Source organism: Aedes aegypti, chromosome 2, assembly GCF_002204515.2.
Source record: "Aedes aegypti strain LVP_AGWG chromosome 2, AaegL5.0 Primary Assembly, whole genome shotgun sequence".
Taxonomy (NCBI): Eukaryota; Metazoa; Arthropoda; class Insecta; order Diptera; family Culicidae; genus Aedes; species Aedes aegypti.
In genome coordinates this window covers 363,923,814-363,936,381 of record NC_035108.1, presented here as the reverse complement: position 1 = coordinate 363,936,381, position 12,568 = coordinate 363,923,814, and the positions used below count along the sequence as shown (strand labels likewise).

Here is a 12,568-nt window from a genome sequence, read left to right as displayed (position 1 = left end):
AAAATGCAGAATTTTTTCCCGGCACTTGAGAGTTTATAAATGTGGAAAATGTTTGCTTATATGAGTTTTTCCTTCGACTGTGTGTCGTACCGATCCGATTGTATTTTTTTTTGCTGCTTCTTATTCTGTCAGCCCTCAAGTTGTTGTTATTGGCCTTTGTCGTTGTTGCGCTGATTCGAGGTGCTCTATCAAAGTTGAGAGTGCCACCTAAGTGAGGTCATATTCAGTTGAGGCACTCAACTTGGATGCCAGGATATGTGTGTCTGAGGTGGCAGACCAAGCATACCGAAAGCAGGTTCGGTAAACCAATTTGAAATTCAGATCCATTTAGACACTCGAGACATCCACTTGAGATAAACGCTTTGGCAGCTTCTTTTCTCCTGTTTGTTTGTTTGTTTCGCAGATGCTCACTCAGGGCAATGGATGTGTGATTTGGATATTTTTGGCAAAATAAGCAGAACGTTCGATTTTGCAGATGAGAGTTTGATACCTGTCGTGGAATGCAGAATATGTTTTATTTGGTTCAAATGTACGAAATATATGCTCATATCACCAGTGCGCATCGTACCTTCGTGATGTGCGTAAACACATTTTTTCAGCTCTCGGGAGTTTTCAAAACTATCTGAAGCAATAAAAAGGAATTCTCAGTGCTACATAAGCAAAACATTTCAATACTTCTCTTTTCTGCCTATTGCTCCCTTTACGATCCTTGAAGCGAGTAACGGCGCTTAAGCCTAGGCTCTAAAGCCAGGACACACGGGAGAAATACCTGTGTCCCATCCCAGAAATAGGACCACAAACAACAATGGAGTGTGCATTAACTTTCTTAGCAACGCCTCTCCCAACGATTTTGCCTATCTCCCCAAATGTTGGTTCGGTTGTCCCCATTTCTTCCTTTACAAAACTTCATAAAATTTCGTCTATCATGTTATTCATTCGTGAATGACCTGATCGACGTTGATTTTTGAATTATCTTCAAACCCCAAGTCTGAACAGTGGGCCTGGCCATTTTAATGTTTGTATCATATCACCATTGATCAACCATTGATATGACAAGAAAATTCTAGAATAAATTTCGGTATTTCCAGGATGCTCTTCAATATTGGCTATGCAAGCACTTAGATAGATAAGATTAGATTATTGCTCCCTTTACGATCCTTGTTTGGACCCGTGCTTTCGATTTTTCGTTGGACCCGCTGGTGAAAGCTAGCGGTGATAATCCTTCTTGGGCACCGTCTTGGGAAAAAACCTCTTAGAAGGTCACGTCTTCTTTCGTTTATTCACTAAACATGGTTGCAACATGGCAATCATAAGTCAAATTTTTGGTCTTGCCCTTCGCGCAAGAGAGTCGTTGAGGCTCGTGCCAGGTAGATAAAAGATAATATCCGTTACGTAAGTTGTACCTACCAATTTTAAAACCAGACAAAAATCCTGCAGAAGCTTCTAACTATCGTCCAATCAGTTTGCTTTCCTCCATCAGTAAACTTTTGAAAAGTTCATTTTGAACAGAATGATGGCCCACATCAACAAAAATTCAGTTTTTTCCGATGAACAGTTTGGATTACGCCATTTACATGCTCATCAACTTTTACGTGTAATAAATTTGATTCGTTTCAAAAAATCTGAAGGCTATTCTACTGGTCTTGCTCTTCTAGACATAGAAAAAGCATTCGACAGTGTTTGACATGAAGGTTTGATCGTAAAATTAAAAAAAAAAAAACTGAATTTTCCATCGTACATTGTTAGAATAATGAATAATGAATAATCTGTTAAATCGTACACTTCAGGCTAATTATCAGAACTCCAGGTCTGAAAGACTTCCTGTAAGAGCTGGTGTTCCTCCAGGCAGCATTTTGGGACCAATATTATACAATATTTTCACATCTGACTTACCTGAGTTACCTCAGGGATGTCAAAAATCTTTGTTTGTAGATGACACAGGCCTCTCTGCAAAAGGACGAAGCCTGCGTGTCATCTGTAGTAGATAGCAAAAAAAGTTTTGATATGTTTTCTTCATAGTTGCAAAAATGACAGATTTCTCCGAATGTTTCTGTAACTCAACTTATAATATTCCCACATAAACCAAAAGCGTTTCTTTTGAAACCTTCAAGAATGTTGTCACGATGAGAGGGGTTCCAATAAATTGGTCAGATGAAGTTAAGTGTCTAGGGCCATGCTAGATAAGAATTGAACTTTCAAAAATCTCTTTGAAGATATTCAACCTTAATGTAGCGAATGTAAAAAAATGTCTGCATCCTATTAAAAAATTCAAAATGTCTATTTTGCTAGTAATCTGCATGCAAAGTAGGCAACCCTTTGACAAACTTATGTTACGTTTAAATATGACATGTTTCCACCTTATAAAAAATGTGATAATTCATCGACTTTACGAAAGTCGCCCTGACTTTGTTTCGAAAATTGAAAAATCTAGACCAGTTGTAGTGCACATCTCCATTAGCAGTCATAGCCCATCAGTTCATTTACGTTTTATTACCGTGACAGCTCTGGCAGGTGTACAATTCACCATTGTTGCTTGGGACCATCGGAGGGAAAAGCCATAACCGGAATTGAAATAACCAACCAAGCAAACAACTTCGCAACGGAGGAAAACCACGTCATGATGAGATTTTCCGTGCTCCATCGCACAAACAGGTAGGTACACGCCCGTGCAAAAGATTGTAGTCAAACCCTCAAAAGCATGTAGAAGTATTTCGTCCATATCTCGGGGACTTAACGTCTTATTGGTACCCTCTATGGCTCATTCGAAAGGCAATGAGTTATTAAAATGTGTTTTGTTTACTGGATTTTTATTTTAAGTTGTAATATTTTTCAAAATAACACTGAAAAAAGTGTTCTTTATTCTCAGCATTTGATGGACTAAGATATTAAATCAATGCAGCATTAGAACTGCAGTTCTATAATCTTTAAAAAGCGCTTGCAATAATTGGGCAGAATAATATGAAACGGTTTAAAATAAATCGTGCAAAAGTTTTGAGTAAAATTTCAAAAAAATGATTTTGTCGATGTATTAACGAAGTCAGATTGCCTTTTCAATGAGCCATCGAAAGTCTCAATCAGACGTATAACCACATAAATAGGGAAAACACTTTTGTTTGATTTTAAAGTGGGATTCCAAACTTTTGAACGGAAGTGTAAGTACGATTTTTCTCGATGCACCTGCCGGAAGAATCAGGATTCCGGGGCGGGGAAGAAGTGGATCGAGGAGATTGGAGTCGGGTCGCATGTCGCCCAGCAGAAGTCCTAAGCTGCTAGTTGGGAAGATGTCATGACGTGGCACGTTTCTTAACTGTTGTTGTTACAACCCGACTCGGCATGGCACTTCTCGCACACAAAGTTGTAAAGCTAATTTCATGCTTTCGGTAACACGAACTCGGAAGATGGCCGGGGTGGCAGCTGCTGCAGGTTTTCTGGACCACACTGAGATGGAGGAGAAGCTGGATAGACGCGGGAAGCACGTGAATTGTTCGCCATTAGTTGAATTGAAACGAGCGGAGAAAGTTAAGCTGGTTGCGGGAATAGGAAAGTTGCAACTTAGTGTGATATACGTGAGATGGCGTTTTATGAAGAAAAGGAGAACTCAGTTGATGTTAACATGGACACTGTTTTTTTGCAATATTGAATGTTTTCAATTAAATTATCTTTGTAAGGGTTAACAGTAAGCCTTTAATTAATCAGAAATATCTCACCAAAAAATGGGTGTATTGCTTCAAAAATTGAATTTCTTCTAACCCAAATGCACAAATTTCACCAAAGGTGGAAGGGTACGATGGGCGGGGCACGATGTGATAATGCCGGAACAGACGAAGAGAGGCGAAACGAGCTAGGTGATTTGGCCAAGTGGAGCAGAACCTTGGAAGTGAGAGAAACGGGATGCAAGCAATCATGGATCGAGTTTATTGGCGTAATATAGTGGCGCAAGTCATGTATTGAAGGATGTAGCACCACGTTCATTTCCATTAAATAACTAATTATTAATAATTAATATGAATCTACTGTCAAGCTGTACTTACATGAATTATTTCTGCTGACGATAGATTCAACCAGATATTGAATTCTGAGAACATTGAGAGAATTTCTTACTTATGTCTCTATGTGACAATCATGATCTGCAACACATCATGATAGTCTGTTTATCATGTTTTGAAACAGTTCTGATTAGATCGGAGGATAACAGTGCATGATAAGACCCATATGCACAAGCTTCAAACCAGGGGAGCACTATTGCTAAGTATGTTCGGGAAATGTTCATCATGTCAAAAAATATTGAGGTGAAACATCTCGGAATCCAAAGATGGCTGACTTGTGCCCCTACTCACGTTTTCAAAGGCACTAAACTGGAGAAATAGTTGTAAAACGTTTTTGATCTTCTTATTTTAAGCTTTCTGCTAGTGTACAAAGCAAAAATAAAAAGTACTCCGTTGTTGGATGCTTCCTTCACGAGATTTGTGCCTTTGAAGTTTAAGTGCCATCTTGGAAGTTGATTCCAAACTGTTTCACCTTAAATAATCTAGAAAAATGGGTTTTATCATCGCTCTCTCTCTCTATGGGACTCTCGTTCGTTGATGTTATTTATCAAGTTTGTTACAACTTGCAAAACAGAACGGATATTTTTCTTCGCTTGCTTTGATCGTGCCTCAAAATCATATGAGAACGAATTCTGAAATTCCAGAAGAGTTTGTAAGGTAATTTATGATCTAATTGCTGGACAGATCTCTGACATATAACACCGAATAAGGGTTTAAAATAAATTTATTAATAAATCAGTTGATCAATATATAATACAATATTATGGTGTTTATGCTTTTTTTTTGCAAAAAAGTATCTAACAAAAATGGCGAAATATTCAGAAACACTGGTATTTTTATTTCGTTTCAAATAAACATATCCCAAAGAGCAACATATGCAACAAAACATATACAATTTATTCAATCAATCTGCTTCTTATAACAATTACTCACCACAACACTCTCCAGTGTTCACGTTGACAAGCATAGTGGAACTTATTTGTGTGCCGGAAGCAAGTCACATCACTTTTTATGTTTGCCGTGACTCCACCAACCGGAGAGACAGCTCTTGAGGCAAAAAGTAACTTCTCTTTGTCCAATTGAAACCTTATTAGAAAGCTAGGACCAGCAACAAAACCCGTTGAGGCAATGGGGATAAAATAGAAGTTTTCTCGTTGGTTGCTGACTGATGGATCCTGCCATTCTTTTCTGTCCGGGACAATGCATCCGAGTGGCATTGGCCATAAATTGCACGTATTATTCCCGAGCACAGTTCGTCCACATGGCAAACGATTCTTATACTGCCCAAACAAACTAGGGTGATTCAGAGCAGTAACTTCATAACGAACAAACTGTTAAAGCGATCTTAATTCGGACTAAATCGAATAAAATGTTCATAGTGAAAAGAACTTAAACTCGATAAGTACAGCAGTTGAAACTTTGGACTATCCCTTTTCCCAAGGACCTGAGCGCAGAAAGTAGGACAATAACTTGAGACCTGCAAAGCAGCCATAGTAGCAGTAAAACTGTTTTCCCTTCACCGATTCCGGGCCGGCGTTGCACACAGGAGTATCAGGATCGATTTCGTGGTCAAAATTTTTAAAGACGTTTTAGTTGTATTTTTCGCTAGGATTAAGCTGTAAAAGCTTAGATTGGGTTAAAATTTAGCAGTATGTAGGTCTTCTTCAAGGCATTAAAGTCATCACTGACACAGCGTCTGCTTCTTCGCTTAGTGTTCTTACTAGAATTTCCACAGTTAATAACTGAGAGCTTTCTTTGACAAAGTTGCCACTTTCGCATTCGTATATCGTGTGGCAGGTACGATGTTACTCTATGCCCAGGAAAGTTAAGGAAATTTCAATAACGAAAAGATCCTGAGCTGACCGGGAATCGAACCCAGACATTTTCAGCATGGCTTTTTAGCCTAATGACAACCCCAACAAAAAGTTTTCAAAATCCCAAAATCATATTTCGATTCCCAGGACTTTGATCCAGTTACCCCTATGTGCACCTGAATAAAACAGACATAAAACGGCAGCTCCGGAATCCCGTCACAGTTTGTCACAGAATTGAAAAATAAATCGAGAAAAATGACCACCCCCTCCCACACACACACTTCACTTACCTTGCCGAGTCCGACGATTTCCCGGTTGGCCATCCGTCGAGCCAATCCGGCAGGCACTGGTGGCGGTGTCCGTTGAATTGCACCGCAGAAGCCACCAATTTCGCCGCTGCCACCGCCACTCCCAAGTGCACTCATTTTGCCCGTCTGCTGATTGTGGAAGTTCTGTGGCAAGGACGACGAAGGGTCCTGATGGTGCGGGTGGTTATGGTGGATCACACTGCCCGAAGCTAGGCGTTGCGCAGCTCTGAAATATGTATGAAAAAAAAAATACGGACGAGACATGAGACGAGGAAAGCGGATGAGAAAATTTCGAAATTGTTATTTAATGTTTACGTTGAAAATATTGAATTGGTTTTATGTGCGCTTGTTTTACTATCGGAGGTGGCTGGTTGGAATGGGAAATTTCTACCGGGAAGCCCTTCACGAACCGAATGTTGAGAAATAAATCAATTAGCATTTTATTCCATTTACTCGGTTCAACACTTGCCTAATGAAAATTGATACCGGACCACATGGGATGTGTGGATGCTGTCTGGGTTTGGCACTGAGCGATCGGATGGATAGAGGCAGCTTGAATTCCGCTTTTACAGGAGCATTTTGTCTCGACAGACGAACTATTGGATGCATAGTGGAAACAATCTACACTCGCTTGATTAAATTTTGCAATATGAAACAAGTTTGTAGTATTTTTCCATCTGTTCTCTGTTGTTCCTCAAATATGTTGGCTGCAGTACAATGTGTAGTTTGATATACTTTAGTTTCGGAAGCATTTCGCACTGATTGGAAACCTGCTTGTAGTATTGGGTGTGAAATGGAAAGGAACATGGAGCCTTCATAGAACTTAATGGTTGATAATTGTACAACAATTCTTGATGTTTTGATACCGCCTTGAGCAATATAACAGTACTTCTTAGCGTTAAAAGATTATATTTAACAAGTGCCTTCTAGCATATTTCTCAATCCAATGTCCTGTTTTTCATTTTTTAAACCCCTTCTATGTTTGATATGGTCTTAATCAACTCTAGCTAGTTTTGTAGCTTACGTTATTTTATTCTCCGTTTTATTAACTTTTTTTTTTGTTTTAATCACTATTATTATTTAAAATTCTTTATTAGTATCATTTAACACATTACATCCATTTCGTATATCTTAGTGTTCTGTGTCAAGCAAAACTTTCATTCTTATTTGGAAAAACTTAATTGAGCTTTTATTAACATTTTGTTAACAAAATTTTACATTTCAATTGCCATAGCAGTTCAGTGCAATATGGCCGAATGCCGTTTGGCCGAATTACGAACAAAAAATATTTTTTTCAACGCTGATGTGTAAGATTCATACAGTGTGGCCCAATATTTGATCCGCTAATTAATTTAATGATCTTTATGATGCGGCAGGACGTCATGTTGGTCGCTATAAGTGCTGCAAGAGAATAATATAATCATTCAGGACGAAGTTGTGAACTCAAGTCAAGACTCTAAGCTAAGGGTTTGTTCACAAATTTCATAACGCCAAAAATGGTCATTTTTGACACCCACCACCCCTCTCGTAACGCATTTTGTATGAATATTATCCAAATTTTCTATGAGCCGTAACATCACGAGGACACCCATCCACCCCCTTCAGCGTTATGAAATTTGTGAATGGGCCCTAATGGTTGGTTTGTCTCTGGGGGACCAACGGTGTGCTAGTGTTTTCTGATTATTTCATCCGAAATTTTTCCTATTTTTAAACATAGGCTATTCTATCAATTTGTACTGGTTTCATCACTATAGGCAATAATGTAGCTTAAATTTATTTAGGAATTTTACTTTCTTCAAATCATCGGCAGTTCTTTGTGGTTATACTGATACAAGAATTATTTGCATTACTCTTGCTTATATTTTTATTGGAGATTTTTTCTTCTTTTGATCAAAGGCTATTCTTCCTAATTTAAATGTTTTTCATAGTTATGGGAATTAAGGTTCATAATTCGTTCATAAAAAGTTTTATTGAAAACATATTTTTAGCACAATGGCTAACTTAGGTGACATTCCATTCTCCTTCAAGATTTAGAACGTGTGAACTGAACTATGCTTCGTTGATTACGTATATCTGAAAACCGAAGGACTCAGTGATCACTTACATCAAAGAAGCTTACTGTTTCTCCGTTGTGAAAAGAAGAGGTATTGCTAGAAAATAATTAATTTGCTAAGTACGATCAGAACGATTGAAGTTAATCGATGCTACAGAAGGACGAAATGCTATGCTGGCAGCTAGTACCGCCAGCAAAGAAGTGAATAATTGCTTACATTTAGCATTGACTGATCCTCGAACTAACACTAGCACTAAGCTGTATATCTATGATGATTTATCCTTCTTTGAGATTAACTTGTGCTTTGAAATTCATTACTAATGCATGCTGACTGTTGTTCACAATTGTTTTCAATTTCGGCCAAACGGCATTCGGCCGAATGACCCTTTCAGTCAAATGACCCTTTCGGCCAAATGGCGTTCGGCCTAACGGCATTCGGCCAAATGGAATTCGGTCAATTGACCCGGAACCTAAGCTGGAAATTTCTTGATGAGGATACAAAAAAATCCATCGTCATCAGGGGCTTGCATTTTTTTTAGATGATAGTTCTCACGTCTTCTAAATCAGTCTCCCAGGAATTTTGAAAAACGTTTCTTTTGATTGAGAATGCCTCCGAAATCTTTAGTAACTTGATCTTCATGTGGACTTTTGAGTCCTAAATCAAAATTGTGCGCGCTTTTAAACCGCATAGCATGTTTTTGACTTTTTTGCAATGAGTTATTAATAATTTGTTCTCCTCTTATAATGCCGGAAATGGCTTCTGAAGTTTTTTTAGAAATTTTAGATAATTACCAAAAGGGCTAATAGCCAGGGTCCAATTGAGAAATTTTATTTTATTTAGTTTCTAAATTAAGAAAACCGTTTTATTATTTGTTTTAGAAAATCCTGCCATATAATTTTCATTGCAGAATCACGAGTGTGTAGAATTTGCTTTCTCTTCACGTTTTTAAGACGGATCAAGAGTTTAAGATCATCGTCTTAAATCTATCCAGTTCTGAATTTTTGCTTCACATTTTGGTATTGTGATGCCCTTTACCTAAACGATGAAATTTGTTAACTTTTCAAGAGCATTGCCAATAGCAAGTTTTGTTTGCAAGGAACTGTTAACATCAGCATAACTGTCGATGTATGTTCCTTATGTATTCTAGTTGGCTCGAAAATTATTGAAAGTGGAACTGACAGGATTGAGAATCGCTTCATGTGATATTTGAAATGTAACAACGACATGATCAGAATGGCTACAGTAGTGACTAGGGTCGGTTAAGACAAAATCAATGTTGGAAGGGTTTCTAGAAGAGGAAAAATTAGTAGGGCTATCAGGGTATTGAAATGAGAAATATCCTGAAGAGCACTCAACAAATAAAATTCATCCGTTGGAATTACTTTTCGAATTATTCCACGAGGAATCGGCACAAGCCAATCTAATGGCTGGATCAGCCGAATAGTACCAGGAACAATTGCAGCACAACCTCACCACTTGAAACACTTTACAAGACTGACGTGTCATTCCTCTCTTCCCATTTGCTTAGTTTTTTCATTGGTACTATATGCCCTGTGCTTATTTGATATCTTCTGTAGTACCTCTCTCAATTCATACATTCTCTTCCTGATCTAGTTTGATCTAGATTGAAGTGTTTTTTCTATCATAGAAAAAAAAAATTATATTATCTTTCATTAATTCCATGTTGTCCTAGAATTCTTTTATACTAGAGATAACATACATATATTCCAAAAATGTGTATTTCTCATTCCTCACTCCTCAAACCTCATTTCTTTCTCCTCACCCCTCATTCCTCAACATCATCATACCTCACTTCACACTTCTCATTTCTCACTCCTCATTTCTTTTTCCTCACTCCTCATTCTCCATTGTTCATTCCTCACTCTTCATTATTTATTCCTCCCTCCTCACTCCTCACCTTATTCCTCATTCCTCATTCCTCGTTCATTTCTTTTCAGTCCTCACTCCTCACTCCTTAAACCTCATTCCTCATTTCTTACTACAATGAAACCCCCATGAGTCGATGTCCCATGACTCAATATCCATATCGATATGTAACCAAACTAAAAACATAGTTCCATGGTTACTTTGACATACAACTTTCCAAGTCATTACTTTCCACTACTTGATATTTCTATGATTTGATGGTCCCTTCAAATATCGACTCATGGAGGTTTAACTGTACTCCATTGGGATCCACTGGAATGCAGACATTTGCTGGCTTTCACCTACACGTAACGTAGATAGCACAATTGGAAACCAGTTTCATGCCGGGGACAACTCAATAGTTCTCCGGACAACCGTTTTTGACTTGCTACGCACTAAATATCCAAATTATGATCACAGATACACCGACGGTTTTCTTTCCATAAAAGGCGTCGGCCTTGGCGTCTTGGGCCCTAATATTTCAGTGAACCTTAGTCTGCCACCACTTTGCTCGATTTCCTCAGCGGTAGCCGCAGCCGTGTATTTAGCAGCCACTATACCATCCGACCGACCGCATTGCTGTCGAACAGGCTTTCGCACCCTTGGATTCAGCGCACGATCACCGATGCTCGATCCAACAACACCAACAACAGCATGGATCCCCAGAAATTGTGGTATACCCGACAACACAGCTGGTTTTTCCTGCCCCCGCTACGAAGATTATGTACCCTTTGATGATGTTAAGAGGTGGCTAATAAATCTATTCAGGAGTATATGGAGTACGGAATGGAATCAGCAAAATTCACCGTACCTACACAGTTCGAACGAAACGTGTAGATTTCTGAGACATATAATGCACATTATTGGAGCGTGGAAAATCATAGATATTTACATGATATGTCATGTAAACTTCAATTATATAACAAATCAATTTTTAGAATAACAAATTAACAGTGTACAGTATTTATACTGGTAGCATTCTTAGAATAACAAATTTTAAAATATGTTGGCTTAGGATTTGGCATACTGGCAAACCGTATAAGCTGTTTTTCGGCGAGACCCCTTTGGTTGGGCTCGAGTAGTGATCCCTTCTGGGTCATTTCTAACTCTTTATTGTTGCCCCTCTGACACACCCTTTCTCAAGCCACCCTTTCGGTGTTCTCTAATTCGACAGAGTTTTGAACTAGCGTCAGTTGAAAAACACTTTAATAAGGACAAAAAAATGCACTATCTCCTTATACTTCACACTTCATTCCTCATTCGTCAGTTCTCACTTTTCATTCCTCAATTCTCAATCCTCACTTCTCATTCCTCATTCATCAATCCTCACTTTTCATTTCTCGCTCCTAATTTCTCTTCTTCACTCCTCATTCTCTATTCCTCATTCCTCATTGTTCACTTTTCCTACCACACTTCACACTCCTCATGCCTCACTCCTTATTCAACACGCCTCTCTTCTCAATCCTCACTTCAGACTACTCATTCATCATGCCTCTCTTCTCATTCCTCAATCCTCATTTCTTCACTTCTCATTTATTACGTCTCACTCTTCACTCCTCAGTCCTGATTCCTCACTTCTCATTCTCTTGCCTTACTCATCATTCCTCATTTCATACACATCGCTCCTCACTCATTTCTTTCATTCCGTATTCCTTACTACTCATTCCTCATTCCATACTCATCGCTCCTCACTCATCTTTTTCACTCCTAATTCATTACTACTCATTCCTCACACCTTGTTCTTCACTCCTTATCCCTCATTCTTCATTCCTCATTTCTCACTCCTCATTCCCTACTCTCCACTCCTCACTGCTCACTCTTCACTCCACACTTCTCACTCTTCATTAATTATTTCTAAATCCTTACATCTCATTTTTCATTCCTCACTTCTTACTCCTCATTCCTTGTTCCACATTCCCAGTTCTGGAAATGGTAATTGAAGTATGCTTGAATTTCGCGAAAATTACGTGGCTCTCCCAGTACAGTAGCTCAAAAACGTTAATCTCATCAAGTAGCCTATGTTGGGTGCATGAATTTTATAAACCATTAGTGTCATTGAAGGCTCTAAATGCTGGAAATAGAACATTATTCTACAATAATTTGGGGTTGCCCTTAGCAACGGGTGTTTTGCTATTTCAAAGACTTTTCACCTACATCAGCGATATGCGTGAATTTCACTGGCTTCGCTGCCTGTGATTTGCTTTGGTTGGCTACTATAGACTGAATTTCAAGATTTTCCCCAACCCTGCACATTCCTCGTTCATCATAATTTACTTCTCTTTCCTCAATCCTCATTACTCATTCTTCACTCCTCACTTTTCACTTCTCAATCCTCATTTCTCTTTTCCCATTCCTTACATCTCATTCCTCACTCTTCATTCCTCACATTTCACTCTTCATTCCTCACTCCTCATCCCTTA

At 38.6% G+C, this 12,568-nt stretch overlaps 1 protein-coding gene across 2 annotated transcripts in view; it reads right to left on the bottom strand.

Moving 5' to 3' along the window:
• Nucleotides 1–12,568, bottom strand: part of LOC5578647 (kinesin-like protein CG14535) — a 562,809-nt gene that overhangs the window by 255,229 nt on the left and 295,012 nt on the right. For both annotated transcript variants that reach the window (XM_021846519.1, XM_021846520.1), the window contains exon 7: nucleotides 6,151–6,394. In XM_021846519.1, coding sequence (XP_021702211.1) covers nucleotides 6,151–6,394 — 244 coding nt within the window. The remainder of the gene's footprint in view (nucleotides 1–6,150; nucleotides 6,395–12,568) is intronic.